Source organism: Diadema antillarum, unplaced genomic scaffold (genome assembly GCF_040938485.1).
Source record: "Diadema antillarum isolate AM-2024a unplaced genomic scaffold, OU_Dant_1.0 seq00001004_RagTag, whole genome shotgun sequence".
Classification (NCBI taxonomy): Eukaryota; Metazoa; Echinodermata; class Echinoidea; order Diadematoida; family Diadematidae; genus Diadema; species Diadema antillarum.
The window spans coordinates 488,812-503,177 of NW_027271842.1; the positions used below are offsets into that span (position 1 = coordinate 488,812).

The 14,366-nt window shown below is 40.0% G+C and overlaps 1 protein-coding gene across 1 annotated transcript in view; it reads left to right on the forward strand.

Moving 5' to 3' along the window:
• Positions 1-14,366, forward strand: part of LOC139742545 (glutamyl-tRNA(Gln) amidotransferase subunit A, mitochondrial-like) — a 75,686-nt gene that overhangs the window by 28,213 nt on the left and 33,107 nt on the right. The window contains exon 9 of the mRNA XM_071653078.1: positions 11,690-11,807. Coding sequence (XP_071509179.1) covers positions 11,690-11,807 — 118 coding nt within the window. The remainder of the gene's footprint in view (positions 1-11,689; positions 11,808-14,366) is intronic.

The following is a 14,366-nucleotide window of genomic DNA, read 5'->3' on the forward strand; positions in this document are numbered from 1 at the left end:
TTATAAGTCCCTGTCCTACGGGTTTCGTGTTGCACCCAACACCATTTCGACCATTGTGCCACAGGTCTGCCAGGCCATCTATGAGGAACTTCATGAAGAATGCATCAAGCTTCCTACAACTGAGGAAGAGTGGAAGGAAGTTGCCCAGGACTTCTCCGACAGATGGAACTTCCACCACACGCTGGGAGCCATTGACGGCAAACATGTGGCTATCCAGGCTCCGTCTCACTCAGGATCCGCCTACCATAACTATAAGGGCTATTTCTCTATTGTAATGTTGGCAGTTGTGGATTCCCAGTACAAATTCATGTATTTGGATGTTGGTTCCAATGGCAGCTGCTCAGACGCTGGAATCTTCAAAGATAGTGAGCTGTACTCAGCTTTGGAAGAGGGAGCAGCAGCCCTACCTCCACCAGAACCCCTGCCTGACGATGATCATCCAATCCCCTTTTTCTTTGTGGGGGATGACGCTTTTGGCCTCAAAGACTGGATGATGAAGCCCTATGCCACCAGGAACATGACGAAGCCTGAGAGATTGTTCAACTATCGTCTCTCAAGAGCAAGGCGAATAGTTGAAAATACATTTGGCATATTAGCACACAGATTCAGATGCCTGTTAACCACAATGCTCCAGAAGCCTGAAAATGTGGAAACGATTGTGCTGGCTTGCTGCTGTCTCCACAACTTGTTAGCCGCTAGAACACCACAGAAGATCGCCAGAAGAGCTGACAGAGAAGAGACTGATGCAGACCATTACCAGTGGACAGATGGAAGCTGGAGGTCCGAAGACACACTTGCCTCTTTGCAAGTTGTTGGAGGAAATGTTGGAACCAGAAGTGCTAGAGCCCAGAGAGACTATCTCAGAGACTACTATGCCACAATTGGCAAGGTTTCTTGGCAGGACAAGGCTATTGATGTGAACAAGTACAGGAAGAGATCTACCTGATTTTGAACTGTGTTCGGCAATGCCAAAGACTGATGATGGAAAGTTATGACGTTATCATTATGTGTAAATATCATTTTTTTTGAAGGGTCATTCTGGGGTCCCCCCCCCCCCCCCCCTCTCCAGTTCTCGGAAGCTCTATCTTGCTCAACTCGGTCATGACTATCTCATTTCTATGATTTAGCAGAAAAGTGTACTCTGAAAGTATTGTGTATCGGATTTCCATTTTTTTCTGACATCATGACGTAAAATTCAATTCTTTGACACTACAAAATCGTCCCTATCGCCATTGTGTCACGTAATGTGTATTATGCTTATCGAAGAAAAAGAACAAATTCAGCGCAGAAAAGAAGTGTTCTGTCAATAATAGGCAAAGTTTGATTAGTATGACCAAGTTCAGTTTGTTCACCGTGGTTTTGTTGGTATGCACATTATGATTGTGAAGAATGTAATTACAGGTCTTTGGGAATGAATAAGAACTATCGTAAGACCTTGTTTATTGATCCCTGTGAAATTGTTACTGATGAAATACCGTGAGTTCATTTTGTTTCTAGATAGGGTACCGATCACCGAAAGTTGTGGTTTTAACAATTCTAATTATCTACAATGTCTCTCGCTATGTATTTTCGGTCCATTGTGGTTTCAGATTCACGGATAGACCAGATTACAAAATCCGGTTTATTTGGTCTGCTACAAATGATAATGCATTCAAAGAAACATCCGAGTTATCTTTGCAGGGGTTCAATGTGACATGTAAAATAGAGTTTTCCCCAATGTGCATACAATTTCTTTCTCTATTGAAATTATGTTGAACTCATAATCAGTTGGCATAGAATGAAGGTAGACATACATATATACCAGGATAAAATAGTGTTTTATTACATCTCAAAATCAACGGTATAGAAAATGACAACATCATATTCATGTTAACTACTGAAGCAAATTAAACTATACACAGTGCGTTCCTAAAAAAAAAAAAAAAACAAAACAAAAAAAAAAAAAAAAAAAAAAAAAAAAAAGGTAATAAGAGTTCAGTGCAGAGACAACTGTCATTCCAGATTCCTTTCATGGACGGGAAAATGAGTCATGTCAGGACCAATCTGTTTATTAAAATGTTGTGGTTTAACGTGGATTTGACTGGTCTTGTACTCTTTTTTTACTGTTTTTTTTCTTTATTAAGTTAATTAATTTCTTTATGCAACTTTTGTATCTGTGTCGTGAGAAACGGTCGGTTAATCAAGTAGTTGGTAATTGAACAAGCGACGACGGAAATCGTTCAGTTATCAGAATTTAACGAGCTCATGAATCAAACGGAAACAGCGTGACATTGATCACTTCAATTTTAGATTTTCTTGGAACATTTGAAACTTGGAAAAAGTGGGTTGGTACCTGTCACATTCTGAATGGTAAAAAAAAAAGTGATGCTCGACAGTGGTGATGCAAAGTAGGTGTCAATGAATAAAGATAAAGAGTCATTCCTTAATAAATCTGTTAAAGATCTATGGTACAAAATTGTGTAGTTGAGTTGAGAAACCTTTCCCCCCTCCAAATTCACATGTAGAGTGCACTCCATAAATGAAATTACTTACAGTTTATTGGTAATATATATGAGAAAAGCCATAAATCCTGAAATGAAAAAAAGGAAGACAATTTTATATCAAATATCAACAAGACAAAAAAGATATAAGAAAATTATATTTATTACAATGTAACGAACTCAGTCTCGAGTCTATCTCGAGTTATCTGTATAAGGTGTAATAATAAATGATTACTACAGCTTCCAAACATTTTCATTTGCTGGCAATTCAACTTCATACTTGTGAGCTGAAATGATCAACAACAGCGGAAATGCCAATAAGAAATATGAATAAACTACAATGAAAAAAAAAACACCTCTCCTATTCTATCTACGTTCCTTCTTTATGTGTGTTTGTAATATGAAACGTACATGACAGTGTTTGTTTAACATACAAGTGTATATAGTTTACTCTATACTAATTAACCAAATCATATCAGAGGGTCTTTCCTGGTAAGGGAGTAAAGACATAAATACCGAAATAAAAAAAGAACTAAAAAACCTCAAAATCAACAACACACGAAATTACAATCAAATGAAATAAAAAAGTTATAGACTACAATATGCAAAACCCTCTCTTGTCTAGGTTTTTCTGTGGGGTTTCAGTTCGAAATAAGACAAAAAACACGTTTTCAACATTGACTAACTTGCAAAGGTGACTCCATACCTATGCACTGAAATTATATCACGCTTATTTCTATTCTTGGTAGCATAAGTATAAGCATACGTACGCAAATAAAAAAAAAAAAAGGAAATGACCATTCATGAATTCTACCTCTTGAAATCAACAACAGAGAATGTAAAAGATGTCGTTAAAAATTACACACAAAAAACTTATCTTGTCTACGTTTTCTGTAGGGTTTCAATGTGAAATGTAAAAACAAGTTTTCAAACTTTACTAACTTGCAAGATAACTCCATACCTATGAACTGAAATTATATCACACTTGTTTCTTCTCTTGGTAAAATGAGTATAAAAATGTAAGTACCCATATAAAAGGAAGGTTATTCATGAATTCTGAATCTTAAAATCGATAACACAACATGTAATAAGAAAATTACACAAACGATAATATAACATTGTTTTTAGAGTTTTTAACCGGATTAAGTAGTGGTGGTGGGTGTACTGGTCTGGCAAGTGACTGGGCTGGCTACGAAATCACGTCCGGAGAAGTTCACTAGCGAACCGAGACTGGAGTTTATGCCATCACTGCCTGTGGTAGTAGGTGTCAAGGTGGTGGTGCTGGTGGCGCTTGGCTCTACCTGCAGGGTAGCTGGCTGGCGGGTATACTCTAGCTGATGTGGAGGGTATAGCTGTTGCGGCTGCGGAGGGTATTGTTGTTGATGGTGAACGTACTGCTGTGGCTGATAAAAGTACTGCTTCTGTTGCTGCTGACTGTGTTGCTGCTGCTGACTGTGTTGCTGCTGCTGAATCTTACAATTCTAATCAAGATATAGTGACAGCCTTATAGATAACGATTTATACCACCAAACTGAGGACTTGAAAAATACTCTAAATTAGTACGAGCGAGTGAGCCGAAATTTGTATATTTCTGCGTCATCATCACGTTTTGTTCTTATCTCTCTTTTTTATGTATATATATAAATTTTGGCGAGCGAGCGCAGCGAGCGAGCCGAAAATTTTTGTATTTCAGCTTACAAAACATGGAATTCTTGTCATTTTTTGCTTATTAAATCTTACAATTCTAATCAAGATATAGTGACGGCCTTATAGATAACAATTTATACCAACAAACTGAGGACTTTAAAAAAAAATACTCTAAATTAGTTCGCGCGAGTGAGCCGAAATTTGTATATTTCTGTGTCATCATCACGTTTTGTTCTTATCTCTTTTTTTATAATAATATATATAAATTTTGGCGAGCGAGCGCAGCGAGCTAGCCTAAAATTTTGTATTTCAGCTTACAAAACATGGAATTTTTGTCATTTTTTGCTTATTAAATCTAACAATTCTAATCAAGATATAGTGACGACCTTATAGATAACGATTATACCAACAAACTGAAGCCGAAATTTGTATATTTTTGCACCCCCCCCCCGTATGTTCGAAACCGTTGGCGTCCTCTTTTGATCCAATCGGCGATCGCCTTCAGAACGAAAGAAATTGCAGTCGCTGCTCAGTGAAACATTTTGCCTGCTAAATATCAAATGACATGTGTGAACACAATAGACATTGTCATTTTGTCCGCGTCGTCACGTTTTGTTCTTATCTTCTTCTTCCTTTTTTTGATAAATTTGAGTGAGCGCAGCGAGCGAACCGAAAATTTTCATATTTCAGCTTACTAAACATGGAACTCTTGTCATTTTTTGCTTATTAATTCTAATCAAGATATAGTGACGGCCTTATAGATAACGATTTATACCAACAAACTGAGGACTTGAAAAATACTCTAAATTAGTACGAGCGAGTGAGCCGAAATTTGTATATTTCCGCGTCATCATTGCGTTTTGTTCTTATCTTGTTTGATTTGGGGGTTTTTTTTGCGCCCCCCCCCCCCCCCCCCCCCCCCGTATGTTCGAAACCGTTGGCGCCTTTTGATCCAATTGGCGATCGCTTCAGAACGAAAGAAATTGCAGCCGCAGCTCAGTGAAACATTTTGCCTGCTAAATATTAAATGACATGTGTGAACACAATAGACATTGTCATTTTGTCCGCGTCATCATCAAGTTTTGTTCTTCTTTTTTATATATATTTGGCGAGCGAGCGCAGCGAGCGCGCCGAAAAAATTTGTATTTCGGCTTACGGAACATGGAATTCTTGTGTGAACACAATAAACATTGTCATTTTGTCCGCGTCATCATCATGTTTTGTTTTTATCTTGTTTGATTTGGTTTGATGCCCCCCCCCCATCATTCTCCCTCCCCCCCCCTTTCCGGGCGATTTTTTTTTTCTTCTTCTTCTTCTTTTTTCTGCTGCTGCTGACTGTGTTGCTGCTGCTGACTGCTGCTGCTGACTGTGTTGCTGCTGCTGACTGTACTGATGCTGTTGAGTGTGATGTTGTTGATGCTGCTGCTGCTGCTGAAGGCAGCGCCTACTGCCAAACTCCAGAGTCAGGGCCAGCACCTGCTGGCTGTAGTCAATCCATTCCTGGCCTTCCGGAATCCTAGTCATCAGAGTTGCCAGGTACTGAGCGAAGCTTTTAACTTCTGCCTCGTGGCTCGAGAGGGATACGTTCTGTCCTAATCTCTGCTGCATTGCCTGATCTGCTCTAGCCAAAATCTGGAACAGAGAGAGAGAGAGAGAGAAACAAAAGCATGTCATCAATAATTTTGTTAACAATTGACACGTATAAGCTCCCAAGACAGATCATGACTACTTTTCACAGGTATGCACTATTATGTACACTAAAACTCTACAATGATACAAGATACCTTGAAGACACTTGAAATTAGGCCCTACATGAATAAAAATCCATATACAGAGCACTTCATATTATGGACTGGGTGACTGATAGACAAGTGCATCTCTACAAGCAGTACACTGCATGAAAAGAAAATAAAAAAAAGAAAGGTTGGTTACCTGTGAAAGCATTTCATCAGTGTTCTCATGGATGGTGAAGGAATCTCGGCAGAACTGTCTGCTGGCAGAAGCACTCTGCCTATTGACATCCTTATCAAGTCCCTTGTGCCCAGGAAGAGTGCTGGTGGATGGAGCAGAAGGGATGGAATCTTCATCATCACTGCATAAGGAGGCAACTGACGGCGGTTGTGATGTTGGTTTGGAAGAAGCCTTGGAAGAGGGGAACTGCAGCATAAAAATATCAACATGTCAATGCTTTGATAATAGATAAAAGGACAGTAAACTACTTTTATGTTTATTTTTGTTTGTATTTTGAAGGAATTGGGTGGGATTCTCACCTGGTGTGTCACCTTGCCACGCCTCTTCTTGATATGTGGGCGGAGGTAAGCAAAGTTGGTCATTATCCACTGGTCCGTAGCTGTGAGCTGCTCATCTGCCTGTCCAGACTTCTTGCAGCTAAGCTTGACGAACCTGGTCCTGTAATTTTTCAGGAAACCCATGACCTGCTTATCTGTAAAACAAAACAGAAAATGAATATATACAGTGCTGTATGTAAGTTCTTGTTTAAAATGTTTCGCGTACCCTAAATAAATTGCTTATGTATCATAATTATATGTTTCATTGTTATTTCATTCAACATGTTATTTGTTACAAACTTGATAATTATACCCAGGACCATGTAGAGCAGTATGGATAAAATTATTCAACTGCTGACCTTGTCAGGGTTACATAAATAATACAACTAGCGGAATTAAAAACACGCGAAACTCCGGTAGCGAAAAATTAGTCGCACGAAAATATCCACTTTTACAGTAACTGGGATTATGCATAAAAAAACATCATGACGGCATCAAAATTGCATTATAGCATAATCGCATTAATTCACAATACTCCAAATGAAATATATTAATCAACTTACAGGTCGGTGCGGGTCGGCCCTTGTCTTCGAATTTCTCCTTGACAAACTGCTTCACTACCTCTCTCTTGGTAGTTGTGTCCTTGAACTCTTCCAAATAGGAGTTGAAGAACATGGGGTATTCTTCAAAAAAAGCAGCTAAAAGTTCTTTGTCCTCTGATGTCCAAGTATAGGAAACACCCGACTTCTTCTTCTTCTTCTTCGTCTGTTTTCCTTCCCCATCATCAGAGGGTGATGAGACAGAAGACTCCTCATCCTCTTCAACCTCAGTGGGTTCATCAGCAGCACCAGGGGGGTCAGCAGCAACCTCCTGGACTGGAGGGAGTTCTTCAACAGGGTCCAGGGCATGGTCTTCCCCCGTCCCCCGAAGGGCCTTAACTTTCCTTTTTACAACTTTCTTCTTCGGCATGACGAACTAATATGACAAATTTCTCTCAATGGACCAATTTTACATAGGAACCATGTGTTTACGTGTTCGCTAGCAGTGGCGAATCAAAAAGAATGTTAGCGACACCTTATTACGACCGTTTGCGAATTCTTGCGAATGTTTTGCGAATTCTTGCGAATGTTTTGCGAATGTTTGCAACCGTTAGCGAAAATACGAATTCGCAAAGGTTCGCAAAGAAATTTTGAACATGTTCAAAATTTCTTTGCGACAAGAAAAACTGTTTGCGACAATAAAAACCGTTTGCGAACTTTCTTGCGAATGTTAACGAACCTTTTGCAACCGTTTACGAACCCTGGCGAATTCCCAAATTCGCTACGTTCGCAAACGTTCGCCGCTCAGTGAGATACCCCCTTTAGCGTGTGAACATCAACGAGACAAAGATGTGAATTTTAAATAACACGGATATGTCTTTAATGTTTCAATGTTTTGATAGCACACATCTTCAAGTAGATGATTTATTTTCATGGTGGAATGATTAGTTTCTATTTTTCTTGGAATCCTAGATCCTTTGGTTACATGATGCTCCCAAACAAGACAAGGATGTCAAGTTCAAAAAAATTTTATGAGTGAGATTTTCATGACTCGGCATCTCGGCTGGCGAATGTGCGCGCGAGCGAGGGTGTGGGAGGGGTTTTCTCCCCTGCGGCCTCCCACGGTAGGGAGCTTTTTTCAATTTTTAGATCTTAATAGTGCGATCAGGTGCATACTTAGTAACTATTTTTACTTATTTTGATAGACAAAAGGAAAATATACCTTCAATTGCAACTATCACTTTGATATTTCGAGCTATGCTCATTATTATAGGCCCAAGTTGCAGACTTCGCCCGATGCGTGAGAAAAATGGGTGCCATGCGTGAGATCGTGAGACGGCCCCTAAATGCTTGAGTCTCACGCAGAATGCGTGAGACTTGGTAGCTCTGACAAGAGGGGGTAAATTTGGAAATGACAGATACTGGATGTCTCTGCTGATGTACTGCACTCTGTTCGTTTTCACACCTATCGAGAAATGTAACTATAATGCTGATTTACAAACATGATTGCGATTATGATATCTTTAATCATTGTTTTTTCACACAACTGAGATAGGCTTCGCAGATTCTGCAGTTTTGAATTTCAGAGGGAGGAGGGGAGGTGTGGCTTTTTTCGGAGTTCACATCAATCACTCTGAAGCCCCTAGTAGTGCATGCTTTGACTGCAGTTTGAGCATTTGAAGGGCGTTCATAGTATTTCGTGGACGTAGTTCGAAGGTCAACGAGCTCTGCTCCCAAAACATGATTGGCGGTCAATCCGTCCACATGACTGTTTCTCTCCATAGTTCTGGTGAAACGTGATAAGAAAGCACCTCTAGACTATCATTTGAAACACAACTGGAATTACAATTAATTATTCAAATCACCCTCCTCAATTCCAGTTTGTATTCACACGGCAAGGATGCTTTTTTTTTTAATAATTTGAAACATATTTGATTCTAGTGATGCATCATTACAATGAGCCAGTTCGGGGTTCCAGTTTGAGCATGAGCAGAAAAAGGTCATTTGTACCGAGAGACAGGTTGGTCTTTAATTTCACTGAGATAACCATCTGTTATGCTATGATTATTCATGGAATTCTTATAAATGGTGCCTGCCAGTATATCCACCTGACAGCAAGCCTAGTATTTGGCAATGTTAACAGAAAAAGTTTGTTAATGTATTCAAAACAGCACAATGAAATAGATGCTTCCCAAAGTGTTGATTGACGAAACATTCCGGTCACTTCATCTACACAGGTTCATTCTTTGTGAGAATACGAGTTCCATAAATTGCTATGTTGGGCAAGCAGCTGCATTATGTTACTTTGAAATGAGTGAAGTGCCCAACCAACTGAGAAAAATGAAAGGTCATATGTACCCATGTGCACATGAGCTATCTCCGAACTGGCTTATTGTGTTTCAAATTAAGCACTCTCGGTACGTGTGAAAGCAATGTCTGTTGCCTGTAGAAGCAAAAATGAATACACTAGGACCTCAATTATCTGGCCATGTCAGGACTGGCGGGTGTCCAGATAATCAATTTGGCCGGATAAGAGAGATGCATTGTATGCTCAAATACGACACTTTCTAGCGTGCCATGCTCGGGATACTGTATAAGCCATACATTTCATGAGTCTAAATATTTGGGAATCAGGAATTTCCGACGATTTCGTGAGTGGTTGAATTAGTGATCATGGAGTCCTGTACTGAACAGAGAAATGTACACGTGTACGTCACATTCACATTAGGATGAGTGTCAATATCTTCGCATGTCTTTAATTTCGCGAATAGCCCCCGACTTGCAAAATTGGTGAAAATAAAAACCTCGCGAAATATTCAGTATCATACAGTTAAAACAATGTTATTACAAATTCACTAATATCATGATTATCTGCATGACATATTCATGTTTCATACATTTCATCAATTGATTTAAACTTTAGAAAAATGTTATTTCACTTTTGTGCCTATCAGTATCATGTGATTCTGTTGTTCTCACATTGTCAAGATGTAGGCCTACTGTATGCCCATTGGGACAATAAAAACAATCTAGCAGAGACATACCAGTCACCATAGCAACATTTCTAGTTTAAAGAATGTATGTGGTGGGTACCATTAATGCCACATGATGCAGTGGTGATTATTGCTTTCATGGTAGATGTGGCAGCCAGTGAGTGATGAGCAATCAGCTAATGCAATGTGGTCAAATTGTAATGCCTTGCATGTGTTTATGATGATGGGCTTCTCGTCAGCCATGATTGATCCTCACATGCTCCAAAGCAGACGACCGACTGACAAGATGTGCAGCCGACGTATACCATATGTACAGACGACTGCCACGTCTATTTAGGATGCACAGAGGAGTAATCACATCCATCCCATTTGAAGTACAATGCTCAAAATCAGTGTAAACATTTGTTCTTTGAAGCTTGACTGCAGTTTTTCAAACGATGTGTGAAAAGAAAACCTGCAGAGGGCAACATTTTATGATTTCTTGAATACTTGAGAAGATCCATGTTGCGATGTTGGTCTGGTAATAACTAATCAAAAACAAAATAAAGTCGGCAATGGGATGTTTTAGCCCATTTAGTCAGAATTAAAAAATTACAGATTTGTAAAGCTTATGGGTGTAATCACAGTATCAATAGCCACAAGGCCTAGACCCCGTTTACAGTGCGGGGCTGGGCCGAGCCGCGGCCGAGCCGCGGCCGAGCCTAGCCTCAATTGCGAGGCCGGGCCCCGCAATTTTTTCTGTTTACACTGTCGGGCTCGGCCGCGCTTTTGATTCAAACCTTTCAATATTTTGCCGTAGTGGCGCTCTGCTTGTAAACAAACGCAATTTGGTATTGTCTGGTTTTCAGACCCTTTGCCAAATGAATTCTGTGGCGACGAAGTCGCCGTTCGGGCAAAGGCATTTGCCGAAGGAAAAAATCCTTTGCAGGACAAAACTACCTTAAACTATACTAGTTTTCGACGTTGAGGGGGTTAATATCCTGAACAGCGAAGTAGTACAGGCAGAGGGTTTGGAAGCCAGACTAAAATTGGCCGCGCATTGGCCCAATTTGCGTTTACACTGAGAAAAGGCCAGGCTCGGCCGCGGCTCGGCCGCGGCCGAGACCACCTCCAGAGCGAGGCCAAATGCGAGGCCAATTTTGGCCTCGCATTTGGCCTTTTGCGCGTTTACACTGAAATGAAGGTAGACTCGGCCGAGCCTCGCACTGTAAACGGGGTCTAAATGTAGTGCTCAGACCAAGGACAATGTTTAACTTATTAAGTGGAATCAATTGCAAACATGAAGACTCAAAAGTTATCAAGCTGTTAAAACATTTTTTGGTAGACACATTTTCTGTTTAAATTCCTTTGCAGTTGTGTTTTGTGTTTGTGTGTGTGTATGTATGTATAATCATATACATAATTATGACTTTGTGTGTTTCCACCTGAAATTGTATTGATTCCTTTGAGGGTATAAAACCAGGAACATTTACAGCATGAAACATTTGAGAATTTTAGCTGATGATCTTTTTTTTTTTGCGGCATGAAACTTTCATGAATAGTCGCTGGCATTCAATGCAATACATTGCACATTTGTGTGCATTTTACTTTCGGAAAAGTTTGATGCACTCAAAAATTTCTGGACTTTACAATACATTCATGAACATCCATTGGAAACAAAAGACCACCTGTATGGTTTGGTTGGGTGGGAAAGAGGATTTTGATTGGATCGCGCCATATTCTATTGACTTCTAACCCCACAGGTCATCGGAGTTCAGAGGGCAAGTCTACGGAGGAACTCTTTGCCCAGACCAGACACCAGAGCTTCCTCGACGTGGTCAGAGGTCGGATTCTGGCCGGGAATTATTTTCTCCTTGAAAGGTCAGTTTATGGGTGTCTTGTTGGGGTGCTGTTCGTTATTCCGAAGGTTCGTTATTCCAAAGGTTCGTTAATGCGAAACACACAAATTTCCTATACCTAGAGGTTCGTTAATCCGAAAATGAAAAAGGGTTCGTTAATCCGAACATTTGTGTCGTTATTCCGAAGGTTATCCAAAAATGAAATAGGGTTCATTATTCCGAAGGTTCGTTAATCCGAAAATGAAATAGGGTTCGTTATTCCGAAGGTTCGTTGATCCGAAGTGATATAAGGTCCGTAACGAACCTTCGGAACAATGAGCTTTGTTTCATTTTCGGATCAACAAACCTTCGGAATAACGAACCTTATTTCATTTTCGGATTAATGAACCTTCGGAATAACAAACCCTATGTCATTTTTGGATTAACAAATCTTTCGGAATAACAAATCTTCGGAATAACGAATCTTCGGAATAACGAATCTTCGGAATAACGAGCTGTAACCGTCTTGTTGTTGTTGTTGTTGTTGTTGTTTATTTGTTTCAAGTATTTTGTTACCTTAACTTAGTATGTAACCCGTTCCTTCTGCAATTCTCTAAATAACTTCAATGTCCCCAAACAAGATTCTTTTTGCCCGTCGTTAGAGAATGGACAGGTTTGTAATCCACCTGTGCAATGGCAGTCAAGCGGTCCATGCATCCCCTCCCCACGGTCAACTACATGTGCCCTTGAACAAAAAAAAATATCGATCGGGGCGACTGAATAGAGGGTGTGCTGATGGCCTCACAGGCTCTTTTTGTTCTACACATATCAGGCACCAGAATGCAATGACTGGGGTCAGCGAACACAGATATCTACTGTGATGAGCTTTGATCACTAATGTACAATGTATGTTCATACGAGTTTTGTAGCAGAGCAAGGACAAACTAAATCAGAACAAAGGTAAAAAAACACTGTGATATACAAATTCTTCCAACAGAAAGAGATCAAGTGCTGGGGCCCGTTTCATAAAACTTGCTATCAGTGACAACTGCCACATTTCTATGACAAATTTGCTCTCAGCCAATCAGATGCAAGTATTTCAGTAGCTTGTCACATCTATGACAACTTGTCACTGATGACAAGTTTTATGAAACGGACCCCTGATAGAATAAACTCAGATCTTTTTTATCACATCCATTTTGGGGGACTTTATAACACAAAGAAGCATGGATTTTGGCTATGAAAGCAGGCACTCTTGTCTTCATCTTTGGAACCTGGTATACCAGGTTCCCGTATACCAGTTGCTCTCTGGCCATCCTGAGATTTATGTTGGGACTTTTATGTGATGACCTCATGAAATGGACCTCTGGGCAAATATAGCAGCAAATGTAAACTGAGAGATGAGCATGACTTATGGTTTGTTATTTTACATGGTTGCCAAAGAATGCTAATTGAAAGCATGCACCGTGGGCACCAATGGCTTTAAAGTCCCCCTTGCAAAAGGGACTGTAAAAGCTTGAGTTGTGTATGTTTGTCTCCCTGTGATCAGTTATAGTCCAGGATTCTAAATTGATGTGTCCTTTACAATCACTTTGGAAGTGGTAGGCCTATAGTATGAGGAAGTCTTGGTGCTGTAGAAAAAGGTGTGAAGCTTTTAATAGGCACTTCGCCAGCCTTTGGTCAAGCATGGCCAGATGTGGCTGGTCAGTCGCTCGTGGTATGGTTTGGCCCTTTTGCTGTGTCTGCCCTTCTGGTGAAGTCCCCCCCCCCCCTTTTTTTTTAACTGTCCAGCATGACCTACGGTAACTGACCATTCATTCTCACACCCTCTCGGACTCCAGTCAGTCTGGGCTGGTCAAGACGCTCTGGCCGTCTACACCAAACCACTCAGTCTGACTAATGGTCAGTGCTAGCTGTTGCGTGTCGAAGTCTGATCACCCTTATTACCCTGTCTGCTGCATTCATGGAGTCATCTCCAAAATATGTTGATCAATCATGTGGTGTGGCTGTTTCTAGCTTCTTCTTCTTCTTCTTCTTTTTAATTCTTGCAATATACATGAAGAAAAGACATACCATTTGATTATGTAATCACTAATCTCTCTCCAAGGAAATAATGATTTTGATTTGAAAGTTACTTTCCCATAACAAGAAATCCTCGCCATGAATGATTTTGCACATTCTACTGCACATGTATGCAGTACAAAAATGGGCATCTGACCCTTTAGTTATTTCTGAAGACCCTATCATCGAATTCTAGAAGAAGTACTTTTGTTTGTTTGTTTGTTTGTTTGTTTGTTTGTTTGTTTGTTTTCAAGTCTTGTATTGCTGAACATATGCCCCATTTCCTGCCTTGGTCAATACTTATTATTTAGGCAGGTGTATAATGTTGAATGAAACATTTTCAGTCTATCTGTTTCCTGTTTATCTGATCAGATTTCAGAATTCTCCAAAATTCTTTTCTCCTCTTTGTTTGTATTTTTTCTGTAGACTTATCTAAATGTAAGAAACCAAATAACCAGTCCCCACCCCCAACCAACTTTAAGATTTTACATCGTATATTGATAATATGTAATATTTGGAAATTGATTAAATGCCTCTAAAT